The 18,931-nt window shown below is 40.1% G+C and overlaps 1 protein-coding gene across 2 annotated transcripts; it reads right to left on the reverse strand.

The window, feature by feature from the left end:
• Window positions 1–37: 37 nt before the first annotated feature.
• Window positions 38–17,547, reverse strand: INTS10 (integrator complex subunit 10). 2 transcript variants are annotated; one of them, XM_072335168.1, is made up of 19 exons: window positions 17,312–17,547; window positions 16,666–16,733; window positions 16,484–16,587; window positions 15,483–15,622; window positions 14,737–14,818; window positions 14,077–14,217; window positions 13,559–13,730; window positions 12,969–13,138; window positions 11,019–11,152; window positions 10,132–10,285; window positions 9,442–9,524; window positions 8,509–8,661; window positions 7,843–7,951; window positions 7,383–7,462; window positions 6,784–6,939; window positions 6,550–6,556; window positions 6,009–6,102; window positions 2,039–2,116; window positions 38–333 (listed from the first exon to the last, which is right to left on the reverse strand). In XM_072335168.1, exons 1-19 carry the CDS (start codon window positions 17,510–17,512, stop codon window positions 177–179), a joined length of 2,283 nt encoding a protein of 760 aa, XP_072191269.1. In that variant the 5' UTR covers window positions 17,513–17,547; the 3' UTR covers window positions 38–176. The 2 variants fall into 2 exon arrangements, with proteins under 2 accessions (XP_072191269.1, XP_072191270.1); XM_072335169.1 differs by lacking the exon at window positions 2,039–2,116 and having other exon boundaries at window positions 17,312–17,546.
• Between the last annotated feature and the right edge of the window lie 1,384 nt (window positions 17,548–18,931).

Below are 18,931 nucleotides of genomic sequence, written 5' to 3' on the forward strand. Positions count from 1 at the left end.
ATGAGGAAACCAAGCAGTGACCAAATACTGAGTTGTGTTCATGTACTGCAGAACCTGTTGCTCACAGGGAACTTCTGTACCTTTAGACAAGTGATTTTTCCACTGCCCTGCTGCTGCTTGGATAACTAAAAACCTTCCTCTCTCCCCGAGAGAGGGTGCATCATTATCCAGTGCATTCAAGAAAGAGTCTGAAGGAGCAGTATTTTCTCATTAATGCAGAACCTGTGCAAGACCACCATGAGATTTTCCCCACAGCGTGAGACCTGGCGCTCCATGGCCAGGCGGAAGTCTTCTTTCACTCCTTTAGTTATACCCCGGGTAACTGTGTGATGCCTTAAGCCGTGAAGGAAAGAGAGAGACAAAAAAACAGATCAGGGTTATTTGCTGCACTACAGAAATGTAAAAGGCACTACGTATCACTACCTGCGCATCTATCATACCTGAGTTTATAGAAGGAGATCTGAAGCTTGTACTAGGCTATTTAAAAAGAAGAAAGTGTTTAGTAGCGTAAAAGTCTTCCAAAAGCCTGGAGTTCTATAAGTGACTGTTTTCAGTGCTCTGGTTATAGTGGCTGCTAGGAAAGAAAACAATGCAGTTCTGGCTAACGGGAGAATGTGTTCTGTTTACCTCACGTTTTATGACGTTCTTCTTGCGTGGAGGGTGCGCTAAGGAGGCACAGAATCCTGTGGGTACTAATTAAAACAAGGTGCAGTGAACCCTTCACAAACCAACACAAAGCACAGAAATCAAGCCAGGCTGAGTGTGCACCAGTAGAAGTTGCTCTTAGGGAGATACCAGACACCAGGAATGCATTTATTCTAAGCAGAGAACAAAAGGGCTGCTAACTGAGCAAGCTAAAGCACTTCTGGCTGGTGAAACTCAGATTACTGCCCTGGAAAAAGCCTTTCTTATTAACGGCTCTTTTTCCTCATGCTGGCCTGTTGTGCTCAATAGCTGAAGTCTTGTCTGTAGAACAGTGTTCTGCAGTGTCAAAGCTCCAGGCTTCGCTCACACTGATCCAGAACTCTGTACATTTAGACCAAAACTTCATAGCATCTAGCTGCAAGCCATACTTGGTCCAGGAGGCAAAGGGTATGTCCTGAAATGAAAGCCTTAGCACTACTAAAGGAACAGCATAAAACAAATAAGAGAGAAAAGTAAAAATGTTAGCTTTGAGAGAAGTCCTGAGTCAGAGATAAGAAGCGAAGATCTGGACCAAACCCAGCATGCACAGTGAAAGACAGAAAGGAAACAAATGGTGAAGGCACACCAATGCTGGAAATGGATGGCAAAGTCTAGGAACTACCCTAATCAAAAGTGACATCCCACCATCAATTAAATCGTCAATTCCAGAATTTGAGAGGAAACCTGTCAAAGTGGAATTCTGTTCCCAGTCACTCGCCCTTCTGCTGAAACAGCAGAGACCTCTGTTACACGTGGAAAAGGCAAAGAGGCTACTGGAAGAGTAGAGCTAGGCTGGGCAAAGCAAAACTGCACTGAAAATACTCTACCATCTTCAGTTTACAGGATAAGTCATTTTCCATCTTCACTGCCTTCAACGTTGCTGGCAGGTGAGTGCTACAGTCAGTTACAACCTAGAGGTTGTAACAACCTACAGCTACCCAGCAGGACAGCAGAACTCTTGAAGATGTCTGTCATGTAACAGCCAGACAACAGAAAACATTTCAGAACAGCTCAGCTGACAAGAAGTAGCTGCAAATGGATCCAGTATTATCTTGAAAAGGCTATGTGCTTGCTGATGCGTGACTGAACGTTGCTACTGTTTTGGCATATTTCTACTTTTGTTTAATTGAAAAGTGATTGATTAAATTGAAAGGACACAGATACTGGCAATTTATGGGAAAAATAAAAATAGATGTTATATAGAACAACATGATTTGCCAGGCAATGTAGGCACAAATGGAGGGAGAAAAAAAAAAAAAGATAGATATTGAATAATAAGTTGCTGAAAACCATGGGCAGTAAAACATGTTGACGAAACACAGCACACTATGAGTGGGGTTTTTCCACTTGGTACCTGTCAGCAGTCTGTATGTTGGGCTGTAGCACAGGTATGAATTCCTGCTGCAGTAACCCCATGGGAGGGCTAGAAGTCCTTTAAAAAACAGCAAATAGCAGTATTCAAACACCCACACACCAATTCATCCTATGGTGCACAACAACTGTCCAGAAAAAAAAAAGGGGCAAGAGAGAACTAAGATGAGCCCAAGAGCAGTATGACCACCAAGCAGTCCAAGGAGTGCAGGACCTGAACAGCACTGAACATACAAACATCCCCAAATTTCACTGTTAAGGCTGTTCTGCAAATGTAATCTAAATAGATATGCATACTTGTGTGGAGAAACAACAGTGGTAGGTGCAGAAACCAATTCACAGTTGTAACACAATGAACTGTCATTGCTTGTCCCAGGAAGTGTGCCCATCAGAAAAGATTTAATCCAAGGGTGTCCAGCCTTTGGTCTTGCCTAGGCCATGCTGAGTGAAGACAAACTGTCTTGGGTGATATATTATATATAATATTTAGGAATGCATTAATTATATTCATATCAGTATCAAAAAATTTATTTTCAAGGTAAACACAGGATAAGAGGACAATAAAACTAGAGGGTTGGAGAGGAGCACCGCAGATACCACAGTTTCCCTGCACAGCCAGTGAGAGCGTGTCAGTGAAGGGGGAGAGCCCACAGCTTGAGGTAAGGGATTTGCTGCTGAGCTCAAGCCAAGTGCATGCACAGCAGGTATCAGCCACATTGTGTACATGACAGTATTTGTTGCAGGTTGCATACATAACCTTTAGTTAGATGGCCTTTTTCACTGTTTTGAATTCTATCCACGCACAAATAAAGCTGTTAGAGGGCGACATAATGTCACTGCAGAAATGCCCACTCAGAGCAACCTCCCTGTGTCATAGAGGTGACACTTATAACCCAGGGTCATGTGAACTATCATCCAAAAAGAGCCTCCGTTTGTCTTTGTGAAGTCCTCATCTCTGTGTGCTATCTATAATAATCTTACACTTACAGCCTAGAGCAAATCCAATGCCCTATATAGGGAGAAATGGGAAATTTGGTATAGGGACAACAGGCCTAGTTTCTTAACCCAAGTTTCAAAACAGTGTAAATCTTACAGAGGCACTCAAGCAGTGTACAAAATTCAGATGCTAAGGAGCTGAGAAGTAAACTTGGACATATATACCTCTACTATAGAGTTAGGTGCCTACCTTCAGATCTCACAGATGCGCTTTCTGATTAGTATATACAACTTAATAAATATGGATGGAGAGCTATGCTAAAAAAAAAATTCACCTCAGATAAAGAAAGAGCATTTTAGTAGCACAGAAACTCTGCAATACAGGTAAGAAAACTGAAATCCAATATTCACAGGAATTATTCAATCGTGTGAGATATTTTTAAGAGCTCTTGTCACGAATGAATACAATATTGGCAAAAATGAACATGGGAAACAGAAAACAAAAGTAACAGCAAGACACTGTTGGTTCCATGGTGGCAGATGTTTGCAAACAGAATTCTGCACAACTGTGTCTGCATGACTGTTTGCAAGATCTACAGTCAAAAGTAAACATACCCAAATGCACAATCAGAATAAAAACTAAGCTTTCAAGGTGATTTGTTTCACTTCAACTAAGATTTCCTCCTCCATCCTCAAGAAGAGATGAGCTGGGAATGGGAGTAGAGGTAAAAAACTCATCAGCTCTCACATCAAGTTCATGCAGTCTTTGGTAGTCTATGATCAGTCTAATTAGGCTATGATTATCAAAAATAGGAGCATTACATCAATCAGCCACTTCCTGCATACTGTTCTTTTCCTGTTTAACCTCACTAGCTAACACTGCCATGGGTAATCAGTACAACTATGAAACACATCTTGTCTATAATGGAATTTAATGGCAAATAATAGCGGAATTCAGAGCTCATTGAAGAAGTCTTGCTGGCTGTGCAAACAATGAGCTGGCTCTACCACCACAGAATGAAACCCAAACTATGGAGCCTCATATTCCCACAACAGATACAATGAAAGGGAAACCTGACAAGCTGTATATTACATTTTGCAGAACCTGACTACCAAGACCATACATCAGCTTTTTAAAACCAGTGTGGTTTTAAAACTTCCTGGGTTCAGAAAAAGGAATGGTCTCCCCTGAGGAAAATACTGGTAAAAGAATGTAGAATTCACCTGGAAAGAAAACTTTCTATAAGAATTCACAATACAAAAGCTCATAGTTACAACAGATATACCTGTCATCCTGTTAATTATGACATGGGATTGCTATGCTCATTTATTCTGAGAAAAGATCAGGCAAAAGGACAATTTTTGTCTTTGGGCTGCTATGGCAAAAATCATGAGTGTCTTCCTGTGCGTGAACAGTGTCTGAGCTGCCTCTGCAATCACTGGGAAGATGATGCAGCAGCTCGAACAACCAAAACTGCTGAGACTTTTGAAAGATGAAAGCCAGTCTGCAGATTTCAGCCTGCAAACCGTTTAGAGGTAGCTAGGTAATGTCCTAGGAAACAGAGCTGTGCTGGCACACTTGATTAGAAGCCCAGCTGGAGGAGGCAAGTAAGCTAATCAATTATCTGAGGTCAACACTGTTGGCACTATTTCTGACCCTCAAAACCAGTCCAGCTAAAGAAACATTTCGGGTACCGGGGAGTAGCTGTCATCTTTTCCCGCTCAGCTCTCTGACAAAGTGTTTCATCTCTGATGGATCTCAACCACATAAGAGACACTTTAATTTTAGCCTTTTCCAGCTGGACAGGATATTTGACTATGGTAGTAAAATAAGCACAAAGAAATGGACTTCTCCAAGCATTTGCCATCATTCAGAAAACCTAACGCTGGTCAGAAGGAGGGCAAAGAAATTTCTGTCTCAGTAGAAGCACTGCTCACTACCTATTCTGACTGGTGAAGTCAGAACAATAAGTAACAGCTGCCATGCAAATTAAAAGTAAAAGCAGTGATCCAGTGAAATAGCACTAAACTATTAAAACTAACTAGAGATAGCAGCCAAGAATTTACCAGGTGTGGCCTTCAGTGCAGAATGCTCTTGCTGGCAAAGACTATTATGTAACATCATACGTAGAGCAGCACACCCTGATTTTTGTTTTCATGCATTTGCTACAAGCAGTGAGATACAGCAAGAGTAGAGAGTTTGAAAATCAAGGGCTTAAAAGAACTCTGGAAAACTGACTTACTCATTCAAATTTGGGCACTGTTACTTTATGTTAGGCTCCCATTTTTGAGAACTTTAACCCAGTTCTACTTAAAGTGAACAGCCAGAATACACTGACCTGAATGGGAACGTTGTCAAATTCTACTAGTCTCCCTTTCATAAACCCAAAATGCAACAAGTTCTAATAAACAGTCAGGATATTCCCAAATACTTTGCCTCTTGAACCCTGCAACAGTTCAGTCCCAACTCCAACTCCACATTTAATTCATTAATTTTCTTCACCATCTTGTAATAAGTCGAGTAGAATAAGCTGTTCAGTACGTAGTGACAGATGATCTGCTAATTCAGACAAAAGGTCAAATACCTGGAGCGTAATTTATGTTTTATATTAAGTCTTTCATAGCTTTGTTTGTAACAAGTGGTGCTTTCTGTTTAGCACTGTCATTCAGCAGAATTATTAACAGCTTGCACTTGCACCTAATTATTTAAAGAATTCCTGCAAATGCAAGCCAAGCCTCTGGCTGAAAGAACAGTCTGGCATCACTGTAATACACGTAATTCTAAAGCAAATGCAATGTTGAAGAACAAAGTTGTGTAAAAGGAATTTAAAGTCGAAGAGCTCCACAGAGGAGCTCACAGATCAGTGGAAGAGATTATCTGAGCTCCTTATGCAACTCCTTACATTTGAACTCACAGCTATGACAGACTTAATACACTGAATATTAAATAAATGTAGTTTACAACAGAATGTAGTTTACTTATAAAAAAAGCAGAGTGAATACATTTCCATCCTTACTTGATCAGCATTCCTTGATTTGGCAACAGTTCCAGATGGATTTTCCCACCTTCCTGTGTTCTTAAATAAGCAAATTCTTCCAACATATCAATATCTGAAGAAAACGTTAAAGATTTTTCTAAAGGAAAACAATATAGTGAACATCCCTCCTTTTCCTGCACATCTGAGGTCACACTGTGCAAAGGACAGCCACAATTAACAGCTGTTAAAACATCTAATTTCTAGAAGTGCTAAACAAGATCACAGCATGTATTCCCAGCCCTCCAGAAATTAAGGAAAAATGGTTTTTTGAAGTGCAAAACACACATCAGTCAGTCAATTTCTTTTTGTACGTACAGTCTGACTGCAAGGAAAGCTCATGTCATTAGGACCATATCTCTCCCAACAAATTCACTGGCTTCATTTACATTCTTTTCCTACACACTGCATAGCAAGGCTGAGACTGAAGAATATACCCCTATAATGGCACATACCACCTTCTCTGTATATGTAAGAAAGCTGACCACACATCAGACATGCTTTGCATGAACCTTGACATAACTTGTTATCTCACTCAACCCCAAAGCTTACCCACACAAAGCATAGGCAACAGAAGGCATATTTATGGTCCGTTATTCACTGACAGCTATTGTGAGAGGCTTGCACTGTATGTAAATAATATGGAATACTATTCACAGAGAGGACCTGCTGAAACTATCCAACAGCTTTCTCAACACCCCAGCAAATAATATTGGATGTGAAAGATGTTCCCGGCTAGAGAAAGGATATTTGTGACATAGTTGAAAAAATTCTCATACTGGAAGTTTCCTTGTTGGCAGATTTTGTTGATGGCTTTCAGGAACAGGTTTTCACCCCTTGGCCACTCATGCTGAAGCAGAACAATCACATGGCCCAAGGCTGTATCATCTCTGTTGTCAGTGAAAGCTCTGAGCTTCAGGGAAAAAAAAGGCATTGAGAAGATAAGGAAAGTCACGTTACTCTTAGAAATTGACTGGACTTAACTGCATCTGTACAAATACAAAACAAGCTCTTTAAGAAGTGTATTTCATTCTGCCCTTATATTTAAAATTGGGTGGAAACTCCCAGCCAAATTTTGTTAGGTGATTTATAACAAAGTCTAGAGATACAGGCAAAAGTATTTTGAGGTAAATCCTATCTTCTCTGCCTCAACCTATAATGACTAAATGAGCAGAAGAACAAATGCTATTTCTGCCCTCAAATAGAAGTGTCCATTCACAAACCCACTGAGGTGGGAAACTCTTGAAGCAGAGCTCCTTATGCCTAATGCACCACTGGAATAAGGCCATGCAGTTTCAGGAGTCCCGCTACATTTGCTAGGCCTTATGGACTTGAGATTAGCAGACTATAGCTTACCTTGAAACAAGCTAATAACAGATGAAGGCAGTAAGGCATGATAGCTCTACTAGTACACGGCCAAAGCTTCAAATCAGACCCTGCAAGAGAATAGTTTATCATAGACTTCTTTAGTGCTCTTCTGATTCTCTAAGTATGGAAGAAATTTGAACAAAGAAAAATGAATAAACACTTGCCTACAATCTCAGATAGGGAAGAAAACTTGGAAGGTAATTACAAATGATTCAAAATGTGAAGTTAGACATTTAAAAAAATATCCTTCCTTTCTCTTTCACTGCATAAGGACTTGGTCCCCAAAACAATTTAACAGGTATCAGCAGGATACAAATTAACAGAAGAAAAAAAGGAGTCAAGAACTAGCTCTGTTTTTCACAGTATTAGTAGAGAATTATCTACGTTTTATATAAACAATGATTAAAATTGAGATGACCCTGAGTTTAGGGTAGCAGCAACTACATACCTTTTCTGAATTTAGACTTTACTTTAGGTTGCTCCTCCTGTACTTTACCTCCTTCTTGTATTGGAAGTAAAATACAGCACATGAGGTCAAGAACTTTTTCACACGTTTGCTATAAAAAGGAGACAAGATAGAAACAAGATCGGCAAGAAATAGACAAGTCTAAATTAAGTTTCTTAAGTTAATTACATTAATTAAAACATTTTCCAGTCAGTTCTTGGAATAGTTTTTGTAAGTTTGTTCTGTCCATGGTAAAAATAGAACAGGAAAATGACAATTGAACAGTATGACAGAAATGCTGTGAATTATAAAGTAATTTTCTAGAGACAGAAAGAGGTCTGAACAGATATATAATTAGATTTCTAATGAAAAAATATTAAGCTGTAAAAGAGGGAAAGACTATTCCAACAGTACTAGGATGGTTTGAGATCCTTACTCAAGCCTTTATCACTACTATAAATTATAGTTACCAAGTAGAGTGTATATGGCAGATAATAATGGATACTCAGATTAGGCAAGAAGAGTAATTCTTTTACCTGCAAAACATCGATTTTTCTGTACACCCTGACTTATGTTTGATACCCTACTGGAAGCAGACTGATGAGAAAACTCAAAGCCAAATAGGAACCACAGATGACAAAAGACCAGTGCGTGGAATGCTGTACATACCCGGTACTCTCCAAGGGCAAAGTGGCACGTTGCTAACTGGATTAGTGCTCTCTGATTTTCTAGTGATCCTTGCCCTGTAATTTGTTGTGGAGAATGAGAACCCTGAAGAGCTGCCAAGTGATGCAGGCTGCTAATTGCTTTTTTGTACTGCCCCTTTAAAAGGAAGATGGAACAGAATATTAAGGCCTTCTGTGTAAGATGGATAGAAAGACAAATAAAAATTCCTTTATAGAAAGCTTTCAAAACAGTGGATGTCTAAATACCAAGGCTTCAACATTCCTGTCTAGCAGAAAATTCTCCAGTGATGTGCTATGTACATGAATGTGGATCCAGCACTTGCAAGGCTGGAGAAAAACAATTCTGCTTTAAAAAGCCTTTTTATAGACTCTCATAACTGAAACAAATAATTGTGCTCTTTGGAGTTAGCTATTATTTCATTTAGTCAAAGCTTGAAACAGCTTTCTTTCAGCAAGAATAAAAGAATACCAAGGGAAATACATGAAAGAACAACCTTTGTTCTGTGATTGGTAGGATGATGCTTAGAATCTGTCCAATTTCTATTCAGATAACTAATTTTAAACCTAACTGATGCATTTTTAAACCCGTGATTTGAAAATTATTTTCTCTGATGGTATCTCAACAGAACGTATGGACAGACAAACTGCATTTTAATCTCATCACACTATATACCTACTCATCTTCTCCATATGCCAGTGCTAGCTGGACTCAAAGAACAACTACTTAAGCCAGGAATATTGTGTAGGGTACCCAGCTTTGTGCTAAGAATGGTATGATTCCATCCCGTAAAGGATCATACTTTAAGGCATAAAATCAGTAGACACAAGGCATCTCACAAGCTAATCAGAACAGCTATTCACTAAAAGAAAAAGCAATAGTATGGAGTCATTTTCATTAGTATTTTATCTTTTTTACCTGGTAAATAATCATGTCCGTAAGAAAGATTCTTAACCAAAGCCAGGTTTCAGTCTTCCAAGACAAACAAATTCTGCTGAACTCTGTGTAAGTGATCAGAGAAAAAAAGCAGCACATTATAGCTTTGCGTTAAAAAAAACAATGATCCAAAAAGAAATATACAACTGCATTTAGAAAACACAAAACAGCATGAATGTCAAACCCTTTAAAAACAGGATACTCTTTCAATACAATCAATCACACTTCCTTCAGTGTCCAACAAAAGCTGTCAGATGACAGTATTTGCTTACTTTTTAGAAGATAAATTTGTTTTCAATATTATCACATTAGGTGTTATCAGACAATATAAATCCAATTTGCTTAAGCATGAACTAAAGCAACCATTAGCAGCACATCCTCACCTAGAAGCACTACTACTGATCAATTGCTCCTTCAGCAAAAGCTGCTTCCAAAAGAAGTGAGTGAACAAGTGAAGGCATGAGGAATGAAACAAAAGCCAAGAAACATTCAGAAAAGTAACAACTGAGAACAGCTTCTTACAGAACCTAGATCAAAAATACTAGGTGTTGTGGTTTTGTAATGCAAATTAAGGTGTATTTCAAAGGTTCCCACTGACAGAAATTCAACTTCAGCAAAACTAAAATGACAGCAATAAAAGGTGAATGTAGCGTTGTCTGTTGTTAGCCTTACCTTTGTCTAGTGATTCCAGTGAACAGAGCAGCTCCCAGCTCTCTCTTGCCAGTTTAAAGCTCTCTAGTACTTCAATGGAGTTTGCAAGGTCTGCCTTATTAACTGCAATATGACGACTTCGCGCCTTCCCAGAAGGATCCTCGTCATCTGAGCTCTGCTTAACAATCAATGAAAAAACAACGATTCGATGCTTATATTTACTTCATACGAATCTGAAGTCACAGAAGTTCCGCTTAACAAAAGCAAGCAGTCCCAAAACAGAGACTCCGAGATCCTAATTTCGTAGCCTTTACATGACTTTCCACTATTTCACTTGGCTTTTTTTTTTGACATTAGAACAACCTGGTTCCCTACCAGGAAAGTCAGTGGTACAGCGTGATAAAGAGTATTCCAAGAGATTATTCTCTTAGACATGCTTTAGCCAAATTACTGATTGAAGGATACATACTTACATTTTAGCACTCAGTTTAAGCCTCCTGTGCCACAATGCAAAGGAAACATTCCCATGTAAGTGTATGTACTTCTATCGCAGAAAATCTATGAAGTGGCTTTCCGTTAATGAAGTAAATGTATTCAGTTTCAGTAATGAGAAATCAATTAATTCAGTTCCACCTGTAGAAAATCTGACTGCTATTGCCATTCTTAATAGCTTCTGCAGTCTCTGCCGAGCTTCTTTAAGCTGAAATATTCATATCCACACATACATGTCTACAGCAGTTGTTACAAAAATTGTTTTCCTCTTGCTGTTCTTAGCAAAAAGCATGTTTCTATAAAATGGTCAGAAAGTATTATTCTGGGGTTGCTCTAAAAATACATCAACACCTCTACCGTTGAAATTCCTGCATCGGTGCCATCTTTTTCACAAAAAGAAGATCTAGAGAACTTACCATTGTTTTTTCTCTTCCTTCAGCAAGTTTCCTCTTTTTGTGTATGTGTTTGTTACGATCAATATCTGTATCGCCATAGACATTGGTCACATCCTCAAGAAGAATCAGTGGGGCTTGGTTTGGAGCATTTGGACCTGGATTTAAACATAAATTAGATCTCAGTTGATCTGAAAAGTACTGCGCTTACAACAAGCTGATTCTTCCTCCTTCATGCTAAAGGAATATGCTGTTAAAGAATAAAATCTGAAATGCGATTCAATTAAGCTGTATAAGCAGCCTCACAGTAAAGGTTAGAACACATTTACCAGACACACAAGAAATATCTCACAAGCTTTAGGATATCTATTTGAACCCTTTTCTTACAGAGCGGTCCTAAGATACGCTCTGGCAGCAAGCTTTTTTTCCTCATCAAGCATTATTTAATGTTATGTAAATACAATTATTCAACAGGTAAACAGAACAGATGGCTCTGGGCTTAATGGCTACAAACACAGCAATATTTTCAAAACATTCTCGTTATTAGTCAAAATAATGTGCTGACAGGTAGTAATGCCTCAAAGAAGCAAGATTTTCCCAGTATAACCATTGAGATTGCTTTCAGTTGTACAGGAGCTCCCATCATCACTCTCAAAGCTTCTACAAGAACCTCATGTTGAGGTAAAGGATACATGATTTCTGCTTCCCTTGATATCACAGAACAATCTGTGAGATCTGGTATTTGTTATTTCAGATCTCAATGCTCAAGTTTCATTAGATATAAAATGGGACTACACCACGATCTCAAAACAGACAGCTACATCATCACTCACTGCTGCAAAACTCTTCCTTCCCAAAATATTTTCTCAGTTTGCATAACCAAATTACACAAAGATGTGCAAAGCTCAAACAAAAAGAAACATAAAGGAAAGGGGAAATGCATTAATCCATTTTCCCTTTTTGAGATCTCTGCCAGAAAGCACAATAACGCCAACAAGAGTTTTCTGTACTTGCATTTGTGCTGTTTGTATTTGCAGGATTTAAGACAAATGCCTCACTCATAATTGGAAAGAACTAATTTGAGATTACAGGATGAAGAGAATCCATTTCAACTCTGGACCTAAGGAACCTAAAGTGACACGTAAGCTGTCAATAGAAGTTGGTGCTACACCAACCAACCTGCTACACTTACTAAGTGATGATTTTGCCTCCTTCAACTAGATATCATCAGTTAAATGTCCCCAACACAAAAGCTACAGCAGATTGAAAGAACTTCTCCCCTATCACATATTTCACTGTGTTACGATGTAACCCATGTGCACTTAAAATGGCCAAGTCAGAATGCAGAAAATAGCATGTGTGAGAAAACAGATAGGTATGCACCACACCTGGGATCCTGGGAGAGTTTTAACACTGAAGTCTCAAGAGCTGCCTATGTGTAACACCTGAGAAGAAAGGAATGGTATTTACTGTTCCTCATTCTCCTTTCTCAGAACACCTAAGCAGCTGCTTTGCCTTCCAAAGGATATGTTGTTCTCAGTAGCAGGCAAGCACACTGTAATCTTTATTCCAAAATCTCCGGTCTTAAAAATCAAAGCAAACTTCACCCTTCACTTGTGCTGCAAACCTTCCCTTACATTACTGAAAGCTATACACAGCCATGCTGAGTTTTTCAGCTTCAGTGTGGTCTAGAGTTGGGCTAGAGTGGGAATAAATCCTAGTAATGTTATACATAACATCTATTCTATTACTTCTCTCTTCACTAGGCTACTGCTGCTAGCTGAGGTTAAAACTCTTTTAACGCTATGTTAAACTCTTTGCTCCAACCCAGTACAGAAGTTGTCCTGAACTACTTCTGCTAATAAGAGTAATGGACTGGGAGAATTTTAAAGAGGATCCATGTTACTTTGTAAACCGAGAGTTTTAAAAGGTTACTGAGGAAAGATCTTTGAGGCATTAGCAATGAAAACTAACCTTGGAAGAGAGATGGCTGGATATTGCTGACGTACTGGAATGCATTTTTAAAGAAGACCAGCATTGTAGAATACACTACTTGATTCTTGTATTTAGCATGTGCATCACTATCAAAGTTACTGATGTATCTGCAGAGGTCTTTCATTCTATGTAAAATATCTCCAAAACTTCTGAGAAAGAAAGAAAGAAAAATCCAGCATGTTACACAGACCACAAAACTAAAGCAAACGATTCACACTGAATATGAAAAGCTTAAGGTTTTTGCTCAGGAAATCCCTCAGCTGCATGTCAGGGATGTCTAGGAATGCACACCAGTGAAACTTCAGTAAATATTCACCTTCTTTTAATTTGTTGTGGCACCTAGGAAAGGATATCCCACACCGCTGTAGTTCTTATGTATGACTTAGATCAACAAGGATATAGTTTAGAAACTAATTTGAAGGGGGCTCACATTTTTACTTTACATTATACAGTCTTGAAAGAAAAGCTGCACTGAAAATGTTCCTCATGTTACAGTCCTTCTCTGGTTAAGAATTGAAAAGATAAATCCTCCTTGAGAAAGAATACCTGTTAAAGTAAATACTTCTCACCTTCTTCCCTTATCCATTTGCCATTCACATCTCATTCCCACCACAGACAATATTTTAAACAGCCTCTCCCAAGGATCTGTAATCTGGGATGATTTCTCTGTAAGGCCATCTATTATGTATTTCTGAGAGCTACGTTTGCTTGGAGACATAAGATCAGATGAATCTTGTGAACCTGTGAAAACAAACACATTTTTCTCTTTAGAAAGAAATCAAACTAACTGATGGACACTCAAGAAGAAATGTACAAAGACATCTGAGCTTTCAGGGTAATCAGAGTTGACAGGTTGGATGAGGAAATCTTAGACATTTTTGCTCTACCTCTCTGTATATATATTGTGAGGACTAATTAGTTAATCAATCATGAGACATTTTTATATCAAATGTCTAACAAACATCAAATGCAGCTATTCATCTTTCTGTACAAGATACATTACACAGAAGTGATGCGTTTATAAGCCAGATTTCAGGAAGGAAAAAATGTATTTTAGGAATGTCTAATTTTGTAAAAATATTCTTACCTTGATACTGGCTTTCTGTCTGTGTAGATCTAGTTACATAGTTAATATAAAATTCTGCTGCTTTATTTAGGTATTTATATAACAAGCTGGCAGGAAGTCGAACATCAGGGTTGTTAATTATTAGAGGAAGAACATCACACACTAAAATAGCAAATGAACAAAACAAAATCATTAGAGTTTGTGGAATTTTTAAATTCTATTTGTCCTAAGTTTCTCAATTAGCAATGTAAATTCCCATCTCTGGTAACACAAACACCAGAAAGAATCATAGAAACCAAAGTTGGAAAAGACCTACAAGATCATCCAGTCCAAACATCTGCCTACCACCAAGAGTTCTCACTAAACCATGTCCCTTAACAGATAGTCTAAAGGTTCCTTGAACGCCTCCAGGGTCAGTGACTGCACCACCTCCCTGGGCAGCCCATTCCAGCATCTGACCGCTCTTTCAGAAAAGCAGTATCAAGAAGGCTCACAAAGAACCTCACATGAATGACTGCAATACCTACTTGTGCCAGATGGTAATCCTGCCCTAAAGTGGCCTGACACTGTTCTGAATAAAGTGCTTTTCTAATTGTAATACTAAGACAGCAATTTACTTAACTCCAACACTGCCATTATATAAACTTGTACAATAAAACAAGAATGTTAGCATTTTCTTACCAAACAATTTTCTAAAACAATTCACTGGGGATTCTTGGTCTTCAATATTTTCAGCTTCCAATAATGTTTCTCCAAGGCCCACCTATACAAGCAGAGGTGAAAAACAAATGGTGGACCAGTGCTCTTGGGAACTTTTGGAATTGCAATTCAATGAAGATGAACAATTATTCAGGGACTAACTCGGTAAGAATTAACTATTTCACTGGACGCACTAGTATCTATGCCATTAAACTAGTACCACGTAATACCAGATGAAAAGCAATGCCAGGAGACAGCAAAACCAGGATGAAAAGAATTGTGCCTGTGACTGTATCAGTAAAGACGTGCACAGGTACATGAAAGCAATGGAGCTACCACACCTTACATTTGCAGCTCGTCACCAGACCTGCACACTCTTGCCTGCTGCAGGTATGAAGTACCATCTGTTAGTTCAAGTTAGTTTCAGAACTAACAGGTTTTACAGTCTTCGAACTACGCTTAAATATAAGTAAACCAACATCTAAAGGGCTCCAGCAGTAGACTCGTACATCCAAGCAAATGCGTTGCTCAGAGTCTACTTATAACCTCAAAGTACCTTGCCCTCAATGAGTATTTACTGAAAAAAGCTGAAACAATATTATCTCTTAGACTGCAATACTCCTCAACACTCTGTGTCTGTTATATTTTTTTCTTTTTCCAAAAAGCAGGGAATATTCATTGCAAATACAAAACAAACACATAAAATGCTTATTATGAGCTATGCTTACCCCATGCTGTACCACAGTCTCTGGGAAGCGTCGTAGAAGTAGCAATAGCATTTCTGCCCTTTCTAGCGTGTTAAAACACTGCTCTGTGGCCTTCAGTAACATTTCACACTGCACTCGACCAGGAAGGGTTTCAAACAGTCCTTTAAAAAAAGATACAGTACAACTCACTGCATTTCAACTGCTAAGGTGGCTGATAAAGGGTCAAAGACAAGGTCAATATGACCATACTGCATTGACTGAAAACATTTCCTTACATTTCTTTCAGGTTTTTAATACCAGAGCCTGAAAAAACAAAAATACTCTCTCTGAATGAAGCCTGTAGGAAACCTGCGTTTCTTTGGATGCACTGAACTTAACAAGTAAGAACACTAATGAGTAGAACAGTGAAAAAACATCTGACAAATATGCTTCTTCAAGATCTTCACTTACATTCTTTGCTTATGTATCACTTCTAAGATTATTACTAAAAAAATATCTTTTCCACTTTAAATATGCTATGAGGCATAGAAAAAAACACATTTTTTCTCCCTATAAGTTAGATGTATTCTCTATGAACTCCATTCCATGAAAATGCAAACATTTCCTCAATTAGAATAACCTGAATGCAAGGAGAGATTTGCTGCTTATTCTTACAATTTCTGATGCTTACCTGCAAACAGGAGATTACAACTTATTTGTGTAAACCCTGCTTTCAAATCTGCCCATGGCTGCTAGCAGTGAATGCCAAGACCTCAAGTGGTCACTGTCCATTTCTGTAACTCTCACTTTACACAAATTATGTCACTCCATTTGAATGATTGTTCACTGTTCTCTGGAATCATTTTGACAATGATCCCTTAGTGACCCTCCACTTACTCTGCATGCAATCATTACACTAGCTTACCAGACTGTGCTTTTTGTTCCAGCGGAGAGACGTGTACTTGCCCCACTAGCTATGAAACCAGAGGGCTTATCTTTAGGTTCCTTTTGGACTCTCCCTATTCTCAGACTAAAATCCTTACCTCTTAAAAACTGCGTCTGCTTGTCCTGCGAGTCATTCCTCAGCGCTGCTGTAATAACACTGATCTCCCTCCATACTGCAGGCTGGTCTGGAAAATTCACAAACCTGCAATAAAGTTTGAGGCAAAGAATGCAGAGCGACCTGACAATCTCCTAGCAGGACAAACCTCCCTGTGTTACGTACATGTCGTAGAGCAGCCTGCCTGCCGACGCCGTCCTCTCAGCGTTCCTCTCGATGGTGTACATCTCGTACTGCAGGAGGGAAGGACGGGACATGGGCATTCCTGAACGCACTAATCAATCCTGAATGCACATTGTCCTTCCCACTCCAAACAACCCCACAACAACGGATCAGCTCCCCACAAAGGACACGCACGTGAATAACAGAACCGGAGAGGAAACGACTGCAGCACCGCAGAAACAAAGAGGCGGGCTTGGCCTACCTAAGCACACACGATGTGGGACTGTCTGTATGCATATACATGCAGTAATACTAACACGCTGGCTTTATTTTTACACAAACAAAACAACCAGAGAGATCCGTGACTATGGTTTCCAGTCAAGCGCAGCGCAGAAACGCAATCTACTTTGGAAGCCATCTGCCAACGAGGAGCTCTAAAACTTTACTACAGCTCCTGTCGGAGTGCGGGCCGGCTCTGTCAGCTGATCAACGGAAACGCCGGACCCCGTCACCACGGCAACCGCTCGGCCCGCCCCGCCTCTCCAGCCCATTGGCCGGCGCAGCCGTCAGTCACGCGGCGCCCGCCGCAAGGCCGCGTGGGGGAGCGGCGCGCCGCGCCTTCAAATGTCGGCGGTGCCCCAGCGCTCACCTGGATATTGAAGTCGGCGGGGTAGAGGCTCCGCGCCGTGATGAGCCAGGCCTTAGCCGCCCACAGATCGCCCGGCACCAGCTCGCGGGCTCGCTTCACCAGAAACTCGCAATCCCCCTGAGCTGACATCTTGCGGCCGACCGCCACGCATGCGCTCCGGCGCCCTGGGGCGGCCTCGTCCGCTCTTCTGCTCCGCCTCATCCGGGCGGCGCGCGGCTCAGGACGCGTGGGGCGGCCGCCATTTTGTGCGCATGTTCTAGAGCTCCAGGCGACGTTCGGGCCGCTGTGCTCCGGCGGCCTTTCTCTTGCTTTCTCTATAGGCCACGGAGGGGTCTTTGTGCTGCACAGGGGCTAGTGAGGCATAGGGAGCTTATTGTGTGCGGGCTGAGGGTCAGAAGATATGCCTGTAGTAGGAAAATGGGAATTAAGAGGATTTGTATGGCCGGGGGGGGGGTGGGTGTGGGTGGCTGAAGTACTTTTATGTAGCCCAGGGAGCAGTTTAGGTTCTCAAGACTTGTGGCTTATAAAGAATTTTGTGGTGCTACTCATCAACATTTTAGATCTAGTGTGATCATAGATAGTACAGCAGCTGAGCCAGAGCTCCTTTTTTTTTTAGTTTTGTGAGGGGTTGAACAGTGAAGCAAGAAGCAGAGGTTCTGTTGGAATTTAGAATAAGGGGGGATAGTTAAATGTAGTTTGTAGGTGGGAAAAGGAATGATCTAGTTAGTTAGAATGACAAGGAATGGAGACAATGGGTCTGGGAGAGCAGGAAGGATGCAAATAAGGAGTGAGATCTCCCTGAGACACCTGGCGAGGAGTGGATTAGAAGTTTAAATACCAAAAGAGGAGTTGCATCTCCCTGATAAGATGGGTGATAACAAGAGGGGGTCTGCATGCTAAAGACCTATTGAATATGTATCAGAATTCCGAGAAATCACTGACTATGTATGAGGTGTACCTATATCTGTGTCACGATGTTACAGGTTGGTGTGCAAGTTTGGAGGAGCTATCCCCCTTGCACCCAGCGCTGTGCAACGCTGGAATAAACATACCTGCTTTATAACCAGTCTCTGGATTATAGAGTTTGATTCCACAAGTCAGGGTGTCATGAATGTAATGGTAGTTGGAGTCAAATGATGTAATAACTTTTATGTTTACAACACAGCAGTGCCCTTTCTGAAGTTGTTATTGCTGTAAATCAAAGCACTTTGTAAAGGTCCAAGGCCCTAGCACCACTACCATGTCTTGATAAAAGGCACTTGTAGTTCAGGACTAAGATAACCACCAGTAGAGCCAAAGAGCAGAGCTTGTTCTCTTTATAAGCTTTCCTAACCATCAGCAATTTACAGATTTGCTTATCTGTAGTTCATCGTGTTCAGTGTTAAGATGCTTGATTACATGCAGGTGTTCCTGTTGCTTATCTAAGTGTAAGCCTTTTGAACTTTATCATTTTATTTATTCCTTTCAAGTAGGCTGTTCATTTTTGATGTAGCAGCAGACCTTACGGACTTTGCTCTTGTGAACTTGCGCTGCTGAAGTCCATGTATCTTTATATCTAGGAGACAATTCTTTTAGTAAATAGTTAAAACAGATGCTTGGTTTCTGTAGCAGGTAAGGAGT

This window comes from Excalfactoria chinensis, chromosome 4, assembly GCF_039878825.1.
Source record: "Excalfactoria chinensis isolate bCotChi1 chromosome 4, bCotChi1.hap2, whole genome shotgun sequence".
NCBI classification, from domain to species: Eukaryota; Metazoa; Chordata; class Aves; order Galliformes; family Phasianidae; genus Excalfactoria; species Excalfactoria chinensis.